The sequence below is a fragment of the Lynx rufus genome, unplaced genomic scaffold (assembly GCF_022079265.1).
Source record: "Lynx rufus isolate CCGP_SWC_20201006 ecotype Redwood Valley unplaced genomic scaffold, mLynRuf1.p SCAF_2, whole genome shotgun sequence".
In the NCBI taxonomy this organism is placed as follows: Eukaryota; Metazoa; Chordata; class Mammalia; order Carnivora; family Felidae; genus Lynx; species Lynx rufus.
This window is the reverse complement of record NW_025814834.1, coordinates 66,973,077-66,995,739: the sequence shown is the minus strand read 5'-3', so window position 1 is coordinate 66,995,739 and position 22,663 is coordinate 66,973,077. Positions and strand designations below refer to the sequence as shown.

The 22,663-nt window shown below is 36.1% G+C and overlaps 1 protein-coding gene across 1 annotated transcript in view; it reads right to left on the bottom strand.

Annotated features, from left to right (window-relative positions):
- The window catches only part of GALNT3 (polypeptide N-acetylgalactosaminyltransferase 3), a 44,296-nt gene that overhangs the window by 18,861 nt on the left and 2,772 nt on the right, over nucleotides 1–22,663 (bottom strand). The window contains exons 2-3 of the mRNA XM_047085290.1: nucleotides 5,172–5,795; nucleotides 910–1,082 (exon numbers count right to left, since the gene is read on the bottom strand). Of these exons, the coding sequence (XP_046941246.1) occupies nucleotides 910–1,082; nucleotides 5,172–5,686 (688 nt within the window). The 5' untranslated portion in view covers nucleotides 5,687–5,795. The remainder of the gene's footprint in view (nucleotides 1–909; nucleotides 1,083–5,171; nucleotides 5,796–22,663) is intronic.

The following is a 22,663-nucleotide window of genomic DNA, read 5'->3' as shown; positions in this document are numbered from 1 at the left end:
TTGTGATCATTGAAATAATCTATATCTGTTTGGTATTTAAAATACTCGTAATGTTTGAAAACTTAGCAAATTAGGGCATTTGTCTGATTAGCCTTGCAATTCCAATTTAAAATGTACAATTTAGTAACTGACCGTTGATTTGTAATTTTAAGTAGAAATTCATTATTCAGCTAACTTTGTAAACAATATTGAAATACTTAGCAGCCAAAATAAAACAGGATGTAGTGACTCTTCAATGATTTTTAACTACTCATTTATATTATTAATTAATGTATTATTTATATTAACTCATCTAATCTTCAAAACAATTCTAGGAGTTATGTATCATTTATGTATTTCCTCAATTCTAAGCTGCACCATTAGATACTTACTATAATCAATGGCATCTTAGTGTAATTGGTTGTGAGGGTTTTTTTATTCTAGCGGTATATAAACTAATGATGAAAAAAAGATAAAAATTAAAAAAATAAACTAATGATGTATTGTGCAATAAATTCAATGAAATATGGCATTTTCCCCATTTTACAGATAAAGAAACTGAGGCGTAAAAAGGTTAAGTAATTTGTCCAAGTTACACAGCTGGATAGGACCAGAACTGGGATTCAAACCAAGGCAGCCTGACTCAAGGCTCAAGTTTGTGTTCTTAACCACTATGCCTTACAATAAAAGTCTCACATTGAGGACCACAAAGTTAGAAGTCATGGTACTTCAAACACTTCTGAACTTTAAAATATTTAAATATAGACACCTTTGAATTCTACTCTCATCCATCATACCCATCATCCAAGGTATTATATTCAAGCTGCAGGGGGGGGGTGCATACAGAGAGTACAATACAATCAAATAGACTTTGGACAACATCACATGGATTTACTTGGAAAACAACCTAATTTGCATGTGCTTTCTTACCATCTACACTAGCATCATCCACCAAAATGATTTCCTTCAGCAGTATGGCAGGGGAAGAATAAAGCACACTGTGGACAGTTCTAAGCAGCGTGGACCAGGCTTCATTATGAAAAACTATTATGACACTGGTGGTAGGCAGGGGAGGACAGCGCTTAAATTTTTGTTCAATACATCTAGAAGAAGTCAAAGAAGTAGAACAATTATGAATTTTATTACTTTATTTCAGAGCTATGCCATTACTAAAATTATTATTTAACCATTATCACCATAGAAACAATAGCAGACAATTTTTTTCTATGTAAGTTGATCTTAATGCTATGCAAATGCAAATCAAAACAAAATTTTTTACACAGAGATCATGTCCACTGATACAGATTCCAGGTCAAGGATTAAAACGTGCTATTGTAAGTTTTCTCAACAATATAATTTCAAATACAAATAGCATTTTAAATAGAAAATATAACCTACAAGTGAGATAACCTATAACAATTGCAAACACTTGTAATCACTCAAATAAAAACCAATTTTTCTCCCCCCCTTGTAGAAATCATCCATTTTTCTTATTACCTCCATTTTTTTTTAACAGTGCAACTTCAGGGGCACCTGGGTGGCTCAGTCAGTTAAGTGTCCAACTCTTGCTTTCAGCTCATGATCTCGTGGTTTGTGGGATCAAGCTCCGCATTAGGCTCCATGCTGACAGCATGGAACCAGCTTGGGATTCTCTCTCTCCCACTCTCTCTGCCACTCTCTGTGCATGTGTGCACACACACTGTAGCTCTCAAAAATAAATAAACTTTAAACAGTGCAACTTTATTAAATGAATATTCATCTTCGTAGAGATTCTTACTTTCCTAAGTATGTAATATTTTTCAAGTTTTTAAATCAATTTACTTGATATCTACTTGAACCAAAAGGGAAAAAAATGGCTTACTATAAAATCTATTTTTTTATGATGCTCACGATTCAGCAAGACTTACTAAGTTGCTACCATATACCAACCATGTTGTGTTAAAGATTTTGCTCCAGTAACCTGATCTATAGTTTAATTAAATAAGACCTAGCATTTTAAAATACTAAACTTAAAAATTTTACATAAAATCCTAAATCCCTGTTAAAAGTCATGTGATCTTTTTGCCATATGAAACACTGATAGGCACAAGGAGATAGACCCTAAGTCGTTTTTGGCTGATTAATGGTACTAACCATTAGCTAAACACATTAGTTACAAATTGATCTTGAATTTATTTTTATAATAATATCTTCCTCAATGAAAATAATCTTCATAAGAAGCTGTTGGGTATGAGTGGATCTGTACAGTCCCCAGCCTTTGAGACTGAAGCTGACCACAGTCCCTCACCTACTGAGTTGAGGTGAGGATCCAAAGATATAACAGAGTAGAGGGTTTCAAAACACTGTAAAATCAGAGTAACCCTGGGACATAAAATATGTGTGGTCTATGGTAAAAATAAATAATCTTTAAGTTCACTTAAAAATCATAAATGGCTATACAATTTTAGACAGCAGAATATAAAATCCTCCCACTCAAAAGGCACTATAAATACAGCGTGTGAACAATCAAACAGTGCTGTTCAAACCCAAAGATAGGAAGTAAATCATTCACTTATGGAGATAAGAACCTAACACACTTCAAATGCTCTGTGAGGGAAACAGAGCCCCCAGTATGACCCTAGAGGCCTGGGAAAGCCACCCAAAGAAAGATATGCTGTTGTTCTCATTATTCACTTTTATAGCCATACCTCAGTTTGAATGTTTCAGATACTATTCTGAGAGGCTGTCTTTAGGGTGGAATATTAGTAGGGATAAACAAGGAATTAGGTTGAGGATAAAGTATTAATAGAGTGTGTCAACACTGTTGAGTAAGAAAAGGAAGCAAAGGTTATGAGTGAAAGTGGTTTTGCTCTCTTTGTGCCTTCATGATTTCAAATATACATGCATAGTCAGAAGCAAATAATGACATTCATCCTCACTGACAGATGAAAGCAAATGATATATTTTAAAGTGAATTTTGGATAAACTACCAATTAGAAGTAAGGTCCAAACACAAACTACCTATTCACAATTAGTCTTGACTCACAATTACACAGAAATGTATGACTAAATATAAGCTTGTATTTTTAAGACATAAAGGTTTGCAAACCAACATAAATTAAAAGTAAAAATTATTTAAAAACTCCATGCTGTTTTTCTTAAAAAACAAAAAACCAAAAACCTTATGATTTATTGTCTTAGAAGCATTTGTATGGGGTGTTGGGATTAAAAAAAAAAAAACAAAAAAAAAAACCTCACATACATTTACTTGTCATGTGACTAATATTAATAATTACAAAAAGGTTTTGAAATTTTAAATTCAAAAATTCACAAAAATTCACATTAATGAAATGTGATCACTTTAATCTTACAAAGCTTTCCTTAGTTCAAGCTAGGATTTCTTTGCTTAACTGATAACTGCTAACATCAAGTAAAGGTGTCATGTTATAGCATTAATGAAAGTGATACAATTTCACAGTATGATTTCATAAACCTCATTTATTCTGAAACAATAAAAAAAATTAAACTTAGGCTTTAGATATTGTTTTACATGTCACTTAAAGTAGTGAAATTAAATAACTTGCCAAACTGACTGCTTATACTCAAACCATTTGTAAAATTTGGCATATAGATATGTACTTAAATTATCAATCACATGACCATCTGACTTTGAGAGACACTGGATCTATATTTTCAATGAGCATGGAAATGACCAGCAATTCTTCAGAAAATGTGTTCCTTGCTGATATAAGTTAAATTTAAAGTAAGAAAGTGTTAAATCTTTACCAATTCTTCACAGTTCTAGGTATCCAATTCTTATCCAAAAAAGGTTCTTTACTTTAAGTACCTCATTGTTTTTCACTTACAATGATTTCATTATTGAATATTATTGTAGCTCCTCAATGCTATATTGGGGGAAAAAAAACTTGTCTTGAGCTGACATTGACTGTCATGTCAAAGAATAAAAATTATGCTTCTTGATTTGTGATGTGGATTGCTTTTCAGTCAAGACCTCTCCCCAAATCAGTCAAATGCAATACTGCATTTTAACTATTAACATAAGAAAAGAACTATTCTGTGCCTTGTTATAAAGGTAGAATATTTTATAGACATTCATTTGTTTCTTCACACATTCACTTAAAAATGATTAGCACCTTAATCTTGAATCACACAGATTACAATAGAGAGACAGAAATCTAATCTACCCAACTTCAATATTAAGGGACTCTTAGTTAGAGCAAGTATTCATGATCATACATCTAGAAAAATAGGAGTGAAGCCATCGACCTAAGTCTATCAAAGTTCTTTTCTTCAGATGCATTTCCAAATGTAATTCTATTATAACCAGGAAGCAAAATATGTAGCCATGGCTTGCTTACGGTTTATCTCATACTTTCAACAAATCAACAAATGGTTTGAAAACTGCTGGAATTTATTTTAGTTATTTGAATTCAAATAGAACACTTGAACACTACCTCAAAGATAACAATGGACAGAGCATAGTTGGAACTGGAGGGAAACTAGAATAAAAATACTGTGTACTTGAGATACCATGTAAACAAAGGGACATAAAAGGCAATGTTGGCCTCTTAGAAGCTAAAGAGAGACAAGTCTATACATATGATAACTTATTCAACAAAACGCTAGAGAAAAAAAAATCATAATTGAATTAGCAATTTAACAATATTGTTCTTTAAAAGAAAGATTACAAAAGGTTACAAGGCATTCTGAAATACAATTACAGTACTGAAAGTAGCCACAAAGTCTGTGACTTAGTTCATAGAAAATTCTTATCTAACAGCTCCAAAATCTCGGCACTTTTTAAACATTTTTATTCTACAGCAACACACAGAGGAACAGAAACAGCTCCTCTGCCTCCCACATCTCCCATAAAATTGCCCAATATTCCCTTCTTAATAAATTAGAAAACTAAAGCATCTAAGAATTAAGAATTTCCTTGTGGTTCTACAGAAATCAGATCTAAAATTTAGTCTCCTAATTTGTAAGGTAACAACCTTCTACATCTGCAATGCCTCACCAAGCATAGATATGGAAAGCCTCAATAATAATAAGCAAACATAATTAAATTAAACAGCAATTGCTGATATTTTGCCTCAGAGAGTGACTACAGAACAAGCAAATCCCTTAGCTAATGCCCCTCCCCTGCAAACTCTTAATGTTAAACAGTAAACAATGAATATTCTTTAACATACTCAGGAGGTCGAGTGTCTGGTCCAAGATCTCGGTGTAGAGAAATCCTGTCACTTGCAAAAGCATTAAAACAGTGTTTTGCTTCTCCACGTTCTTTTTCCTTCTGCTCTTCAATACTTAAATTGGTTGTCTTGAATGCTTTACCAGAAGCACCAGGTGCATTAGAATCCTGAGGTGGGCGGTCAAGAACAGGTTTCAATTCTGCTGCTGTATAATATCCTTGCAAACAGGGTCTCTCACCAGCATCAATGTTTTGCCTGACCGGTGCTCCTATTTGCATTTTTGGCATTGCATCTTTAATATTGTTTACAGCTTCTATCATTAAATCAAACATCTTGTTTTTGTTTTTTATGTTTCTTTCCATCCGTGATTCCTCTTTGGAATGTTGAACACTTACTTCTCTTTGCATTAAAATCAAAAATATTATAAAGAAAAAAATTACTGCCCCAAGTTTCCAGAACTTTTTATGATAATGTCTTTTAAGATGTAATTTTACTAGTCGTTTTAGGTGAGCCATTCTGACATTAAAAGCTTCCCACTTGACAAATAACAGTTATAGTTTCCTCTGTTACTTATATTTTTTATCATAGATTTGCTGGCAAGAAGGTTTCATTAAATGGTAATACCTATAAACGGAAATGATAAATGGCATTAGTAGCTAATCATTCCTATAGGCATGGTTCAATTGATTCATTCAACCAACAACATAAGCTACAAACAACTGTACTCTTATGGTTAAGAAAAATACAAAGATATCTTGCCCTCAAGAAATTGACACTCTTGGAAGAACACATTTGCTATAATTAGCTATAATCTATTGAGGATATATTAGAGATTTCTCTCCAATAAAAAATACCTTGTAAACTGTGGCTAATATTTATTATATGATATGCATACAATTATTTTTATAAACATATTTAGAGTTTCTTTTAAAAAAAAAAAAAAGGTACCTTAACTCAATGACCAAGGGGCCAAAGGACTTCATTGCATTGATTATAAAGAAAGGGGGAAATCCGTAAGAAAGCGTAGGTATACTGATAGGTACTGTTAGGCATACATCTAAAATAGTGGCTTTTATTTTATGGAGTTTGTCCTCAACTTATGCACCTCTATTCCAACTAAACCAGTTAAGATTATAAGTAGTTTTAACAAGTAAACTGGCACACTCTCAAATTTATTCACCTGATAATACTTGTGAACCCTGACAGAACCACTGAAGAGTAGAAAATTAAGAGTGTCTAAGGTGTTGTTATACCACAGCTATTTTCTATAGTTCACACAAATAATAAAATCTAATAACAAAAAGAAGATGGCACTAAGCTTTTTACTTGAAGTGACTCTAAAGAGGCAACAGTGTCTACCCTAAGAATAGACAACGTGTTTACTAAACTCTAATATGGGCCACCAGAAGCAAAAGAAAGGAAAAGGAAAAAAGAGAACATTGATGACAGCCTGATTTTCTTCACGATGTTTTAAAAAATATAATATGAAGGGGTTTCAGTATATAATTACATACCATGCACCATTATACTCAAATTTGCAGGCACAAAGGGGAAGGAGAATGCCTGTTCTCCCTACATTCTAAACATATTTTAAGGAAAATTTAATTTATAGATGTGAAAACTAACTTTGACACTTTATTCAGTTTTTCTTCCAAAGATACCGCTAAATTCAAAATTAAAAAGCCAAGTTTTGAGATGGATTCTCTGGCCTTTAGTAAAAAATGTTAAGCTAAATAAACAGAAGAGGCAGAATTTGAATAGTTAGTTCTGTATACTACTTCTAATTGGAAAGATACGTATGTATGCATGGAATAGGCACTTTGGTTTCAAAAGATAATTCAATTATAATGTATACTGCCCAGAAAAATGAGATTCTAATACATCTGAGTTTTGGTTGCTTTCAGAGCCTCATGTAAGGATTAAAATGACCTCGTAAACTTTTTATATTATTTGAAGACACAATGTAGTTTCAGAACCATACAATTCTTGCTGTGTATGCATGTAAGCTAGATTAGGCATTTGAGAAGGAATGTGCTGGTCTCCTTAGGATGTTTTAATACAACATAAAACAAGAAAGGGTCCAGGGAAAGCATACAGTAAAGGGAGATGACAAAACTAAATATTTCCATAGCAGTGATGGTTTTCCCAAGATACTATATGCCCAAAATCATATTAGATGGTAGGCTGGGGAATGAGAAAGAAGAATGGAATTCTTCACCAATAGGGCAATAATCCTATCATTGTGTGTGTGTCTATCTGAAGAAGTCACTCAATTAGCAGGTTTTAGTTTAGGATGTCTCTAATGAGGGAGTCAAAGGAAGCTTATGAAGGACACAAATGATGTCTCCCTTCCTCCTGGTTGTTTTTCTGGCACTCACGATGTCGGTGACACAGTGAGCACCCAATAAATTTTTTTACCAGGAAAAGGAAAGAAGGACCAAGATTTAATTTATTAGAAATAATAAAATAATAATTTACTTTTGTTAAATACTGATTAGGTCCCCGATACTTTAATATTACACAGGTTCTCATGTAGTCTTCCAATAATCTTGAGAAGTCATTCCCATTTTGCCCACAAACACTGAGCGTCAAATAGATTCAGTGGCTTGGCCAACATGATTCAGTTTAAGTGGAAAAGCAGTACTCTCCCAACTGTGTTCAAACTCAGGTCTGATCTAAAATATTAAGCTTTTTGGCGTGCCTGGGTGGCTCAGTCGGTTGAGCGACCGACTTCGGCTCAGGTCATAATCTCAGTTTGTGAGTTTGAGCCCCACGTTGGGCTCTGTGGTGACAGCTCAGAGCCTGGAGCCTGCTTCTGATTCTGTGTCTCCCTCTCTCTCTGCCCTTCCCCCACTCATGCTCTGTCTCTGTCTCAGAAATAAACATTAAAAAAAATTTTTTTTAAATATTAAGTTTTTTACTCCTGAAACCAATATTGCACTGTATGTTAGCTAACTAAAATTTACGTTGAAAACAATACTAAGCTTTTAGTTGAAGTTATCTGAAATAAGATCTTCAAAGGTCAAGAAATGACACTCTAAATGTAAGGAGATAAGGGGAAACCCTAAGGAAAGAACTACAAATAGCTTCATACCACATAAGGTTTTCTGGGCAAATGAGTCAAATAAACACACACACACACACACACACACACACACACACACACACACTGGAGCACTGGGGTGGCTCAGTCAATTGAGGGTCCAACTCAATTTTGGCTCAGGTCATGATTCCAGGATCCTGGAATCAAGCCCCATGTCATGCTCCTCACCGAGAATGGAACCTGCTTGAGATTTTCTCTCTCTCTTTCTTTCTCTCTCTCTCTCTCTCTCTCTCTCTCTCTCCCTCCTTCCCTCCCTCCCTCCCTCTGCCCCTCTACCCCACTTGTGTGCGCTTTCTCTCTATATAAAATGAAAATAAAAATAAAAAAATAAAAATAAAAATCACACAACTGTTTTCAGAACGTGTTTTTGGAAATAAGGCTGAGGATGAGATTGTAGATTTTAACAATGGAGGATTAAGAGACTGAGACCTTTTAGTGGCAGAGTTTACTAGAGTAGGAACATGACGCTTTGCTCTTTTCAGATTATTTCAGAAGGGAATAGTCTTCTTTTATCAATTGCTGATCACTTGAAGATTCTGAAATGAATCTCCCAGGGATTTTTATATGACTTTTCTGTCCTTTGCTGCTAATGTGCAATATTAGGCTTCCATTAATGATAAATTACACTCAACATTAAGCATCTCTATTAGCGGTCTTCAACTCTGGATACACTTAGCAGAAAGCTCTTTAAAAAGAGTGCTTTAGGCCTCCCCTCTAGAGAGTTTGATATAATTGTTTTAGGGCCAGGGCCCAGGTCCTGCTTTTGTTGTTATTTTAGGCTCTCCAGATAATTCTAAAGGGCGGCAAGGGTTAAGAATCACTGGTGTAGGTCACAAGACTTTAGGCAAATCAAAACTAGCATTTGATAGGGAAATGACTGCACCTAACCAAAAGCAACCACACTATTAATTTCTGATACTCCAAAGACAGGTTTTTCAAAATAGAATGCTGATATAAAATGAGCAAAAGTTATTCTGACATGGAGAGATAAGATGAAATCCAAAGCAAGAATGACCCAAAGTTTCCTGAAAAGGCTCAGAGATTAATGCTGATATAAATGACACATTGGGGTTTTACTACAAATTATGGCATTGTAAAATTACTTTTAAAATATGTTATTCCCATCACAAAGATGGAAAAACTCAGATTCTGCGCAATAAAACACATAATCCAAAAGCCACACAATAAATGAATGAGTTAAACAAAACCAGGATTCTTAACTCCTATTCCTGGAAATAACATCACGTTCCTAAGCCTCACTACTTACCAAATGTCAAGACCTATGTGAAAACAGCCAATGAAACAAAACAAATTTCTCTTAATTTCAACTTCCAATTAAACTCAGAAGTTTCAAAAATGAAAAAAAAAAAAAAACCCAGCACAACAGCAAATTCAGGATATAAAAATGATTAGCAGGTAGAGGTCTTACTGTACTTTCTAAAACCTTTAAACACACCTATCTAAAATGTCATTTGCTAATTATTAAAGGTCAGATTCACAGGAGAGATTAATATCATGAAATAGTTTTTTTAAACTAGAAAAAAATTAATTTAAATTCAAAGATCTATTCAAAGATCTCTAAATTATTATAAATTTCTAAAATTAGAAAAAATTTAATATTCAGAGGCCTTATCAATCTATATGCTAGAATATATGTAGACATTACAAAAAGGCATTAATAATAAATTAAAACATGCACAAAATAATGATACTTTAAAATGACTAAAACAATATGCATGATTCTAACAGTCTGTGAGATTGGGTTAAAAATCAGTGGGTTATTCTCCAGGGTAAAAACATGTTGCTATCTGAACAGAAAAGACTGAGCTATCACAAATCAAAATAACTACAGAGCTGTGGCTTTCAGTTATGTAGACTCTAGTTTCTCAAACTTTAATGTGACAATGAGTCACCTGAGGATGTCATTTACATGCAGATTCAAACTGGAAAAGATCCATCTTTAGTCCAGTTGTCCCTTCCAGGTGGAAAAGGACACATTGCAAAGACATTAGTTAAGTTGTTAGTTTAATTTAAATATTCCAACTGAAGCAATCTTCTAAAGCAGTGAAAAGCAGAACGTTTCATAACCGCATGTGAAAGTAACATTTAATAAAATAAGAGGATAGTAGTTCTTTCCATTTCTTGTTCCTATATTTGTGACAATAAACCTTTACAGCTTCAGGGATTTAAGGTCTGGTTCCAGGTGACTTTAACTGGCACAAAGCCTAACTGTATATGAAACTTGCTTGCTACAGCATGAATTAAAGCATGCGATAAAAAATTAAGGGTAATCACAAAAAACAAAACATTACAAAATTATATATCCAAAATGTAGCATAGATTGTAGAGTAAGAAGAGTACACTACTGTAAATTAATTCATATTTGATCTTTGCCACACATTATCTAGATCTCCTAATCAAATCAAAACAACAACAAAACTTGCTCTAGTAATAAACCTTACGTGCTTGGGCAGAAACTTTATTAAGCACCTCTCATCTACTAGTTAGGGAATGGAGGGGTGGCAGGAAGTCATTTCTGCTTGTATTTATTGGTAAAACCAAATTTCACGGTGACTTACTATTATGGTTGGCTAGTTTCGGTTATGATTAAGTCCATTTCCACACCCTTGCCTGAAATTCTTCTAAGCAGGAAGTGACCTGTGGATGTATGACAAGGGACAAACACTGATACAAAGCAAACTGCCCTGAGATGGCTACATACTCCCTCACAGGAGGAAGCAGCAGACATATCCCAAATATCCCAGCTGAAAAACAAACTGGGGTTGCTCTGGCTGGCTGGAAAATGCCACCAGTGAACAACTAACTGCATGTAACTGTCACAGAGTAAGATGACTTTCTGAACAAAAGTCATCTGCAGGTTATGTGACAAAAAGTCTAGTAACAGAGCTGAGCTCCAACAACTCAGAGGCACTGCTTTTATTTAATACTGAAAAGGGTGTGGTCACACATCCAACTTCTCAGCTAAACCTGGTCAGATAAGCATCTCTATTGACAATATTATCTTTGAAGGTGAAAGGTTATGAACAGGATCTTAATTTGTAGAGCAGCCAACTCTACACAATTTGGAGCATACAAGTAATTATGGAACTGCACTACCCTTTGCAGGGGAGGGTAATATGGTGGTGAAGGCAAGCTCACGTATTCTCTCCTGCTACTGTGATTGAATCTGCACCTGTGAAAAGTATATACTGATTGGTTATGGCATAATTTTGAGGAGTGAATTGAGTGGTCCCACAGATTACCCACTTAACTAGTACTTCTCCTGGGTAGAAGTACTACCTTTTAAAAGATTTGTCTATTTACTTTGTAAACACAGTTGATGGCTCTTGGATTAGTAAGGAGACAGAAACTACATAGTGATTTGAAAAAGGAAAGTATAATATATTATTCTGAGAGGACTGGAGTAACAGGGAATTGGTTAGTGAGAGTTAAAAAGAATTCAAAATAATATAGGAGTAGTAGATATAAGGGGCAATCACTACCTACAAGGCTGAGATGAGAGCCCAAGGAAGAACCTTCCCCTCACCAGCACATAGATCCAGAGATCTCTACAGAAAGAGCAGTGTTGGCTCCTTGACAGTGGAAAAGTTATGGAGGTATCTCACTAGTGAAACTTGCCCAAAATCTGACCTGTGGAGTCCCAGAAGAAGCCATTCATAGGAAGATGTCAAACCCTGGAATTTGTTAGGTGCCGATGCTAACAGCTGGCTGCTGATGGCACCTGGAGTTAAGAAGCTGTGCTCTGCAGGAATGTAGTGCACTTTCATGTATAGCCTGGGCCAATATGGTGCAGGTTGGTGCCTAGGATAAGATTTGGGTAGTTGGTGCCTTGGAAACCCAGTTTTGTGGGGTCCCCAATGTGCACATGTATAAGGCTAAACAAAGAGTGTATGGAACAGTGACCTGGGCTGGGGAACAGGTCCATGATGTCTATGACTCCAGGGTACAACCCTGCTGTCCAAGTCAAGCTCTGGAGAAAGTGCAGGGGGCAGAGGTGTGCCAACTCTAGAGAAAGCTGTGCCATGCAGTTACCTAACACTAGAGAAAACTATGTGGAGGCCTAGAAGTAGAGAAAAAGGTATATGCTCAGTAAGAGCCTAGCCAGAAAGTCACCCTGAAACCAGTAAGGAAAAGTATCTTCTACTTTCAGTATCCCTCCAGTGCCCTCTACTGACAAGGCTTAATTAACATCGTGCCAGCCAGCAAAGGAGAAATATTTACAGATTTACAGCCCCCCCCCCGCCCCGCTCCATTATTACAGAGCAGGAGAAGAGAATGAATTTACAGCTGAGAGACAATAAGCAGCATAGTCTACCCTTTTGACTGCTCAGTTTCCATATGCACACTTTCTCGCACATTTGAACTCCGGTGGAAAAACAAAACAAGCACCTAGCAAGATGCAAGCATCCTACTTACAAGTGAAGAGGAACCCTGGAATGAGACACAGAATGCCAACAGCCATTGTCTCCAGTGACAATGGGAATTACTTTTCAAATTCTGACACAGTCCCAACGTAATATTCAGTTACCTAAAGAATAAATTGTAAACTTAGTATATAACAAATTCTATGCAATATTTTGTTAAAGAAAGAAAGAAAGAAAGAAAGAAAGAAAGAAAGAAAGAAAGAAAGAAAGAAAATGGGAAGGAGAGAAGAAAATATTGCCTCCAAAACACAAAAAAACAAAAACCAAAAAACAAAAGGCCTATTAAGTACAGTGACAACTGAATGCCCAGAAATGTTACCGAGGCACCCCTAAATTTTTGTGAGTCTGATTACCCGCTGGTTCTCATATGCTTCACTAAGATACCTAAAGTAATTGCTACTTTCTGCTCATCAAATACAATCAGCATAATATTATCAACATAGTAAACCAATGTGATATCTTGTGGGATGTTGGGATAATTAAGATTTCTAGGACAGGAGAACTGACCTGGCCCTGAGACAAGACTGTGAAGATACAATGCAGGCCAAGCTAGATAAGAGTAAATTGCTTTGGGGTGCCTGGGTGGCTCAGTCCATTGAGCGTCCGACTTCAGCTCAGGTCATGATCTCACAGTCCGTGAGTTCGAGCCCCGCGTCGGGCTCTGTGCTGACAGCTCAGAGCCTGGAGCCTGTTTCAGATTCTGTGTCTCCCTCTCTCTCTGACCCTCCCCAGTTCATGCTCTGTCTCTCTCTGTCTCAAAAATAAATAAACGTTAAGAGAAAAAAAATTTAAAAAAGAGTATATTGCTTTTGGTGGTCCTTGTAAATTGGTACAGAGAAAAAGCAGTTAACCAAGTTGATAGCTACATACCAAATGCCAGAGGTAGTGTTGATTATATCAAGTAAAGACACCACATTCTGTTTCAGCAAGCACATTTGGAATCATCCAATGATTAAGTTTACAATAGTCCATTCATTCTTTAAGATCCATCCAACTTGGGCCCAGGACAAATAAGTGAGTTAAATGAGATGTGATAGATAACTCAAGTCTTATTTCAAATCTTTGATGGTGGCACTGAGCTCAACAATTCCCTTCGATATAGTATTCTTTCTGATTTACCATCTTAGAAGGAGGGCAAGTTTTAAGGTCTTCCACTTAGCTTCTCTTATCACAATGGTCCTCAACCCATGACACTTAGAGAACCAATATAAGGATTTTGCCAGTTATCCAGGATGTCTACTCCAATTATATATTAAGGAAATGGGGAAATAAGCACAGGGTAGATCTGCTGACCAGCTGGACCCTCCTGTGAGTCAGACTTTGGCTAAGACTCCACCTATTACCTAAATGCTATAACTCCACACGATGACTAGAGGGCCACAAGTGGTATTTTGGCTCCATAGGAATTGGTACAAAAGGTCTGAGTGTATTTTCTTTTCCCCAAAGCATAGCCTCTCTAATAAATGGCTATAGTTCCCTTTGGGGAAGGCTTTTGAGGAAAATTTGTGGTGTATGCTTGAAGCAATGGTGTAGCCTTCAAGACTGGCCTCAACTTCAATCAAAGGGCTCTGGGCCTGTAAATTGACTTGCGTTTGGAAACCGAGTGAGAAGTAATGATGCTCAACTGTGGCAACTAAAGCCAATGCTTTTTGCCACCAAGCCTAGAGTTTTTTCTGGTATATACAACAAGTGATACTGTAGTACTGCCCATCTATTTCATTCATCACATTTGCAAAACAATGCCTTCTGATTATATCTATGTCCCAGATTTCCATTATGGTAGATACCTACTTTGTCCTTGGTGGTTAAATGTTGCGACTTGTCTTCTGCTACTATGGAATCCCATCATCTCCATTGAAACCAAGGAGCCAATCTTAATGGCCTACAAAGGAGAGCAACCACAGATTTTTTTTTTTTTTCACTAATGCAGGGACTTCTCTCACTAATGTTTTTCTCAATATCTTAGTAAAAGGGAGAGTGTACTGGGCCTTGACATGGAATATAATTGGAGGATGGGCACTCAGGTTGCAAACAGGTAAGTCCAGTGAACATTCCTTTTACGAAAGAATCCCAAATCTCATGAGTAGTAGACAATTTCTACTCATTCTCCCTTTTGAGGCCCCAGAATTTAAGGGATAGGTGAATAGGGGAGCAAGTGAGCAATTGCTCAATTGCTATCACTTTGCATTCACCTTTCTACAGGCTTAGCTATAACTCACTGGGTACATACTCATCCTCTACCTCTCAGCTTCCATTCTTCTCTAGAAAAAGTGTCAGCAAACTTTCCATAAAGGGCCAAATAATAAATATGTTTTGCTTTGTGAGCCATATGGTCTCTATTGCAACTACTCTATTTTTGTGGTGCAAAACCAGTCATACACAATACACAAATGAATGGACATAGCTAGTTCCAATAAAATTTTGTTTACAAAAACAGGTGGTGGATAGAATTTGGCCCAAGGTACTGTGCCAATCCCTAGAAATTCAAAATGGCTTCAATCTCAACATTTCTTTATTTCCCTGTGCTTACCTCTTCTCCATTAGCATCCACATTCCCAGATGTAAAAGAACAAAACAGTTCTTCACAAATGCATAACATCATTTAAAAAAAGTAAGGCATAAAAGCAATGTCTGCCTTTATGATTAGGCTATTTTTGCACCTATTTTGAAACATGCAATATCCCTCCATCTGAAATTCCTGCATTCCCCACTCCTCATGGTTAGAGTATGAAAAGATCTTATTAATACATGTTTCAGTTGGAAATAAATGAGTGTCAGACTAAACTTTTATTTTCCTTTCAAAAGCCAACTTCAAATAGGAAAATTTTCCTCATACATAGACAATTACCACACAGTGAGGTCTATGAGAATACTGAATGCCCAGATCAATATAGGGAAGGAAGGGGTACCTAACTCTGTGGGGTTTGTAGTTAGTTCTTCTGGCAAAGGGGAGAAGCCCTAAGAGGTATTAAGCAGGGTGATGACCTAATTACAACTGAAATTTAATTAAATTTAATTAAATTTAATTTAATTCTTGGGGCTCTGGGTGGCTCAATCAGTTAAGTCCAGCTTTAGCTCAGGTCATGATCTCCCAGTTCGTGAGTTCAAGCCCCATATTGGGCTTTCTCCTGTCAGCACAGAGCCTGGATCCTCTGTCTCTATCTCTCTCTGCCCCTCTCTGACTGGCACTGTACACACACTCTTTCTCTCTCTCAAAAGTAAATAAACATTAGGGGTGCCTGGGTGGCTCAGTTGGTTGGGCACCTGACTTCGGCTCAGGTCATGATCTCACAGCTCGTGGGTTTGGGTCCCACGGTCAGGCTCTGTGCTGACAGCTCAGAGCCTAGAGCCTGCTTCAGATTCTGTGTCTCCCTCTCTCTCTGCTCCTCCCCTGTTTGTGCTCTGTCTCTATCTCTCTCAAAAATAAATATTTTTTTTAAAAAGTAAACAAACATTAAAAAAATAATATAAAATAAAATAAAATAAAATAAAATAAAATAAAATAAAATAAAATAAAATGATTATTCTTGAAGCTGTTTTTAATATGGATTTGGTGGTGAGGGTGGTGAACCAGAGAGGAGACTGAAGGTGATTAGCAGACTATTAAAATTAATCCAGGTAAGAAATTGAGAAGGGGTGTGGAGGCTTGGGAAGAGATCCAGGAGGTAGAGTTGGCTAAATTCAGCAAATGAAACAATGTGGAGGCTGGAAAGGTTGTTAAATTGTGAATTGTGTAAGGATGGGTTCTTGACTTAGTGAAAAAAGACCAGCTAATGAGTGCTCTCTGTTCTGGATTATCTGCAGTGGAAGAGCTGGAGTTAAAATAACAGGGCAAGGGGCTATGAATGCTAAAAGACTAATGACAGAGGGTAAAGGATATAAGAAGGAGACTGAGGTAATAACAGCAACAAGTCTTAACCAGTTCAAAAAGATGGGTCATATCTGAAAGCTCAAATAAAACAACGCAAACAATAATTTGCATTAGAAGCCCTCTCTGTACTATGAATTGCCCCTCACAAGGGTCCACTCTGCCATGAGGTATTTACTACCAGGTATTCTTCTGCCCTTTACCCTATCCATCTGACTCAGAATTATCAAACTTGCATGGTCTCACACTACTCGCCTCCAACAAATTATCAAGCAGGTATGAGGATAACTTCTAGAAATTTATCCCACAGATATGCTAATATGCAAGTAGAATGATAACCTGTAAGTCTGCACATTAAAGCATCATTTTAATATCAAGCACTAAAACAACCGATAACTCTACCAATAGGGAAATAAATTACAATAAATAAATTATGATACAGTCATATGATGGAATATTATGCCAGATTAAAAACAAAGAAGCTACTTTATATGCTGATATGAAGTTATCTCCACAATAAGTTAAGTGAAAAATGAGATTCATTTGCATTTTTATGTATGCAATTTATATATATAACATATACTTTGTTATATATACATATACACACACACATAGACACACACATGTATATATTACACATATATAACATATGTATATGTAAAAGGAGCATTGTTTGCTCATAGGAAAACCAGGTATTAGAGGGCAACAGTTAAAAGAAGACTTATCATATATACGTCCTTAGTTTTTTAAAATTTTGGACCATGTGGATAGAGTAACTACTAAAAAAATAAGCAGGGAAAAAATTGAGAGTAGAATAAAAATGTTTGGACAGGTAACATCTCAAATTTATTAATTCCATTCATCATTTCTCAAGAAGCTACTGGGGGATGTGTTCCATCTACATGAGAAAGTAAACAACAAAATCATTGTATCTAAAAAATAGGGACTCCTTCAAAAATGTCAGCAAAGAAAAATCCCAAACAACTGCCATGAAACAGGCTTAGAAAGCAATAGGCCAAATTGGAACAAGAGAACAGAGAGCTCCAGAAGAGACCAATAAATCTGATAGGTTTGATTATGTGGAGGAATCATACTGAGAAGATATTGGAGTATATAGAAACAGAAATTGATACTCAAAAAACTAAGCTATTTTTTTTTCTTAAATGAATTATTAACTCTATGGTTCAAAAATGTTTACTCATACTCGTAATACACTTGCTTGGCTCAGCAGTAAACAATATGTACACAATAATCATAAGTAAATACCAAAATGCAAACAAAAAATGTGAGAATTATATTCAGAGATGGAGGGAGAGCAAGAGGCATGTGTGCGCAAGAGCTAAATATTTATCTACTTTAATGGGAAGTCAGTTGATAATGTCAAACATTGATAAATTAAGGAATAGTAGTATAAGCACATTATTGCAAAAGGCAAATAGGAAGCAACACCTAAAAGAGGTTAAAGCATTCCTAGACGCAGCAGCACTGGGGGAAACGAGAGTTGACTGGATTTTTGTTGCTATCGCTGTTGTAAGGCTTTTAATAATTCTTTTTAGTTTTATTTACGTTTCAGTAGGATAGAAGTACAGGACTTGGAATCAGACAGCTTGGATTGGAATATTGGCTCCGACATTTTACTGCCTCGTAGACAGAGGCAAATTACTTACTCTATTTTCCTGTCTCTAAAATAGGGAGAAAAATACCATGCACCTCATTGAGTGGCTTTGAAGATTAAATGTTTAATTCATGAAATTGTTTAAAATATGCCTGGCACATAACTGCTTAATAGTAAAATAGTAAAGAAGGGGTAATACTTATTAAGACAACAAATATTATCTTCTGTTACTTGATAAAAATGTAAAGGCATTAATAACTGAAATCTAATTTTAAATATATGAGCCACATATTAAAGTCTGCTCCCTTTGTCAGGAAACTTTAACTTTTTTAAAGTTAATACTCCCAGGTACTAAGTGGGAATTTGTTTCTTGAGGGTACAGTCTTCAATTTAAATCCATAGGCGGAAGCAGGAGGTCGGGGGGAGGCGAAGACTGGTGAAAAATTCTAGTTAGTCCTGGAAAAGGGGAGCTCAAACTGGAATCTGAAGGATGAGTTTTTAGCTAGATGGGCCAAAAGAGGAGGGAAGAGAGTTCCAGGCAGGGATGATGACACTTGCAAAGACCAGAGGCAGGAGGAGCGCATGGTCATAAAAAGGGCCAGTAGAGCTGCAACAGAGTAACATGACACAGGTGTGTGCAGTAAGCAGAATCTCAGTCGTGCCAGGCCTTTAGGCTGAGTGAAGGAGTTCGTCTAATCCTAAGGCAACGAAGGGCTTTAAGCAGTTTTGAATGTTTTCAAAAGATCCCTCTGGGAGCAGCGTAGGGAACTAACCAGAAGGAATTCAGGTAATCAATAGGGAGGCCATTTGTAAAAATCCAGGCAAGAGATGTTGATAGTGACAAGAGTGGAGAAAAGTAGATGGATTCCAAAAATATTTATTTAAGAGGTAAAACTGACAGAATGACTTTTTTTTTTTTTTTTGGTCTAGTCTGATTAAATTACATTATTTAAGTAAAAGTTGCCCCTCCGGTAATTCCTCACCAATAGCAATATACTCAGTTGTACAACATTTATAAACTAAAACTATAAGACATTTCAATCACAAAGTTAACTTTTCACTTCTAATGGTAAAACCCAGATCTTGGAATAAAACCAAAAGCCACAATAATATGGAATTCAAAGGAAGAACATGGAAATAACAGCAATCTAAATTAAATAGACTAATTAAGTACAGTGAAACAAGTTTCCTAAATCCTCAATTTCTGTGGTCGCTGCCCAATAGGAAAGCAAATATACTGCCTGCCCAATGCCTCTCCCCTCCCTGTGCCACTTTTACTCCAATATTTTTACTCCACAATAGACTTAGAGGAAAGAAAAATATTACATGCTTTGCAAATATCTAAATGGGTGTGTATGTGTACACAGGCACAAAAGCAGACTATATTAAATCACATATGTAAAGTGCATGATAGGAGTATGCATAAGACATCACTCCTAGCCCAGATGTATGTAAGGGAGGGGGGGAGATACAGTTTCCTAAGTGAGGTGAGGCCTCAATTGAGTCTTAAGAGCTAAAAGGAGGTATAGAGGTAACATCAATGGGGGGGTTAAAAAAAAAAGCACATAAGAAAAAGCATTGAAATCTGTTGTTGGAACATAAAATTTGATTTATGGAGTAGAAATCCATAGGTAAGCACGGGTCAGATTCTGTGAGACCATTTTAAGGACCATGGGTTCTATCCTGAGTTATGTGAAGTTATTAATAGGTTTAAGCAGAGGAGAGAGACATCCAGGTTTACATTTTTACAGATCATTAGTGGAGGGGTTCTGCTGAGGATGGATTTGAGCATAACACCATCTGCTGAGATATTAGGTAGCAGGTACCTATGGTACCCCATTTAAGAGTTGATGAGGCCCTGAACTGGAGCAGAAGTAGAAGAATTTGTGGGGGAGGGGCAGAGGAAGAAGGGCAAAAAACGTTAACAGATTCAGTGATATGATAGTTGTGGAGGTTAAGAAAAGAGAGTTAAAAAATTACCTCTGGATTTCTGACATGACACCTGGATAGTGGAACAGATCCATAACCCATTCTCCAAAATACCTGGAGCCAAATATGTTTTAAAATTCAGAACATCTCGGATGTTAGGAAGGAGATATGGTTTACACACCCAATATAACAGTGTACCCCCAACAGGGCCTGGAACAGTACCATGTAATTAAACACATTCCACCAAGTGGAATAGATGATAAAGAGCTCCCTGACAGTAAATTTAGGTTTTGTAGCAAATTGAGTTCAAGTGTTGCTGACAAAAAAGTTATCAAAAACATTTTGGTTTTCCAGGGGTTTTTTTTGTTGTTGTTTTTCTTTGGTTTGGGTTGGCTTTGGAATTGTGGATAAGAAATGATAGATGTACTAACACCTGTAAATAAAACATAGGAAGTAAAACAGGCTGTTTTTGTTTTTGATGGAATGAAGGTTCTGGTTTACTCAGGTATGATCTCAGATAATTATGATATCTTAAAGATGTCTAGGAAGCAATGGGATAAATGAACAAATTAGTTGGGACAGTTTGAAACTAAAACAATTACAAGGAAAATGTACACTCAGGGAAATATTCTCTATTTGGTGCCAAAACTATGAACCCAACTCAGAGAATGACTCAAGGAGACTTCATCTGTCAATAGACACTAATGACCTCGAATTGAGAGTCCTATTTGTCTTTGCTTTACCACATAAGTTAATGCATTTTGGTCTCTTGCCATTGTTGGCATTGATTTGAATTCAATGTTGCTATTAACAGTACATTAATTTTGTTAAAATTACTCAAATTATATAAAAGAATTATTCTGGTATTAACTAGATGCATAATTAGGTGACTGGAAATATGTCCTTCTCAATCAGATTTTCTAACCATAAAAGATCTGTCATAACAAATGAATTTCTACACTTTACGAACCAAAAAACTGACTATGTTCTGAAGACGATTTGGGGGTTGATCATTTCCAAAATATTAAATATACTAACTTTCTTTTAGAGAAAAATTCCTTCTACCAGGAATTAAAATTAAATTTTTCTATGGAAGGCTTAATCATCCCATGAGAGTTTCCAAGCCTACATCCCTACAGATCCTTAGAGACCCAATCTAATCTCTCAATCTCCCAATCTAATCTCTTTAGGGCATAGGGGTCTGATTCCTAGAATTTGTTTCCTGTTTCACAGTAAAAGAAAAATATATACAAAATCTTAACAGACTACAAACCAATAATAAACTGGCTTATGTTTACTCTAATAGTTTTTTAAGCCTCTGTCTAGCACTATTAACATAGCCATAAAATTTAGAATTTGGAATAGAGGTGGGCAGAATTATTATGTTTTTTTTTTAAACGTTTATTTATTTTTGAGAGAAAGAGAGAGCCAGAGCCTGAGCGGGGGAGGGGCAGAGAGAGAGAGAGAGAGAGAGAGAGAAAGAGTGACAGACAGAATCCAAAACAGGCTCCAGGCTCTGAGCTGTCAGCACAGACCCTAACGTGGGGCCTGAACCCACAAACTGTGAAATCATGACCTGAGCCAAAGTCAGAGGCTTTGAGCCAGGCACCCCAAATTATTTTTCACTTTCAAACGTTCACTTGATAATTGCTACCATCAAAAATTCTTCAGAAAAACCCTTCCAGTTTTCCCTGTCCCTAAACATACTGCATGCACTATGCTGAGGATCCATTTAAAATACAATAATGTACAGTGAGGTTTCATGCAGTTCCTCATGTTTGAGAAATTTAGTCTAGCACCAGATCCTAGAGTCTAAAGCCCTTCAATAAAAGTTTAATGAGGAATGATGGTATAATTCTACATTTTTAAAATATACAGTTTGTTTTTCTTTCTTTCAAGTATGTGTGTGTATATGACATAGTATGCTGATAGAAAAATCAGCCTTAAAAGTACAAATTCAATAGGATACTGCTATTTGCATTATAGGTTCTAGCCCAACTGTGGTCCTAAAAGTCAACCAGTGTGTTGAGATCAGTATCTTAAAAATAAGATAATAGAGAAAATCCACGTTATGAGCCTAAATATTGTTTTGTGAGCCTTGTTTCATATATATACACAGAGAGTATACTGCATTGAGGCATAGAATTCATTTCTTATTGAGGATTGCAATCCAAAAAGAAGTTTTAAAAATACTAATGTTGAAGAAGTATGCTTGCCAGCCAAAACTCTAGAGTGTTGCCAATGGAGGGATGGCCCTGGGTTACTGCCTTATAAAATATATTTTAAGCCAATACAATAAAAGATCAGAAGACTAAGTTGTGTTGTCCATGTTGACTCAAAAAATTAACTGTGGCTCTGAAAAACCAAGAAAGGATTAAAAATCTCAATCCACATGGCATCTTCAATACACATGTGAGAAGAAGAGTGACATCCTCACTCACTCTCCCTGGAGTCCGGCATCCTCTGGACAAGTAGAAATTAGGGTAAATCAGAGCTGGACAAAGAACAATGGAGTATTCTGTACTTACAAAG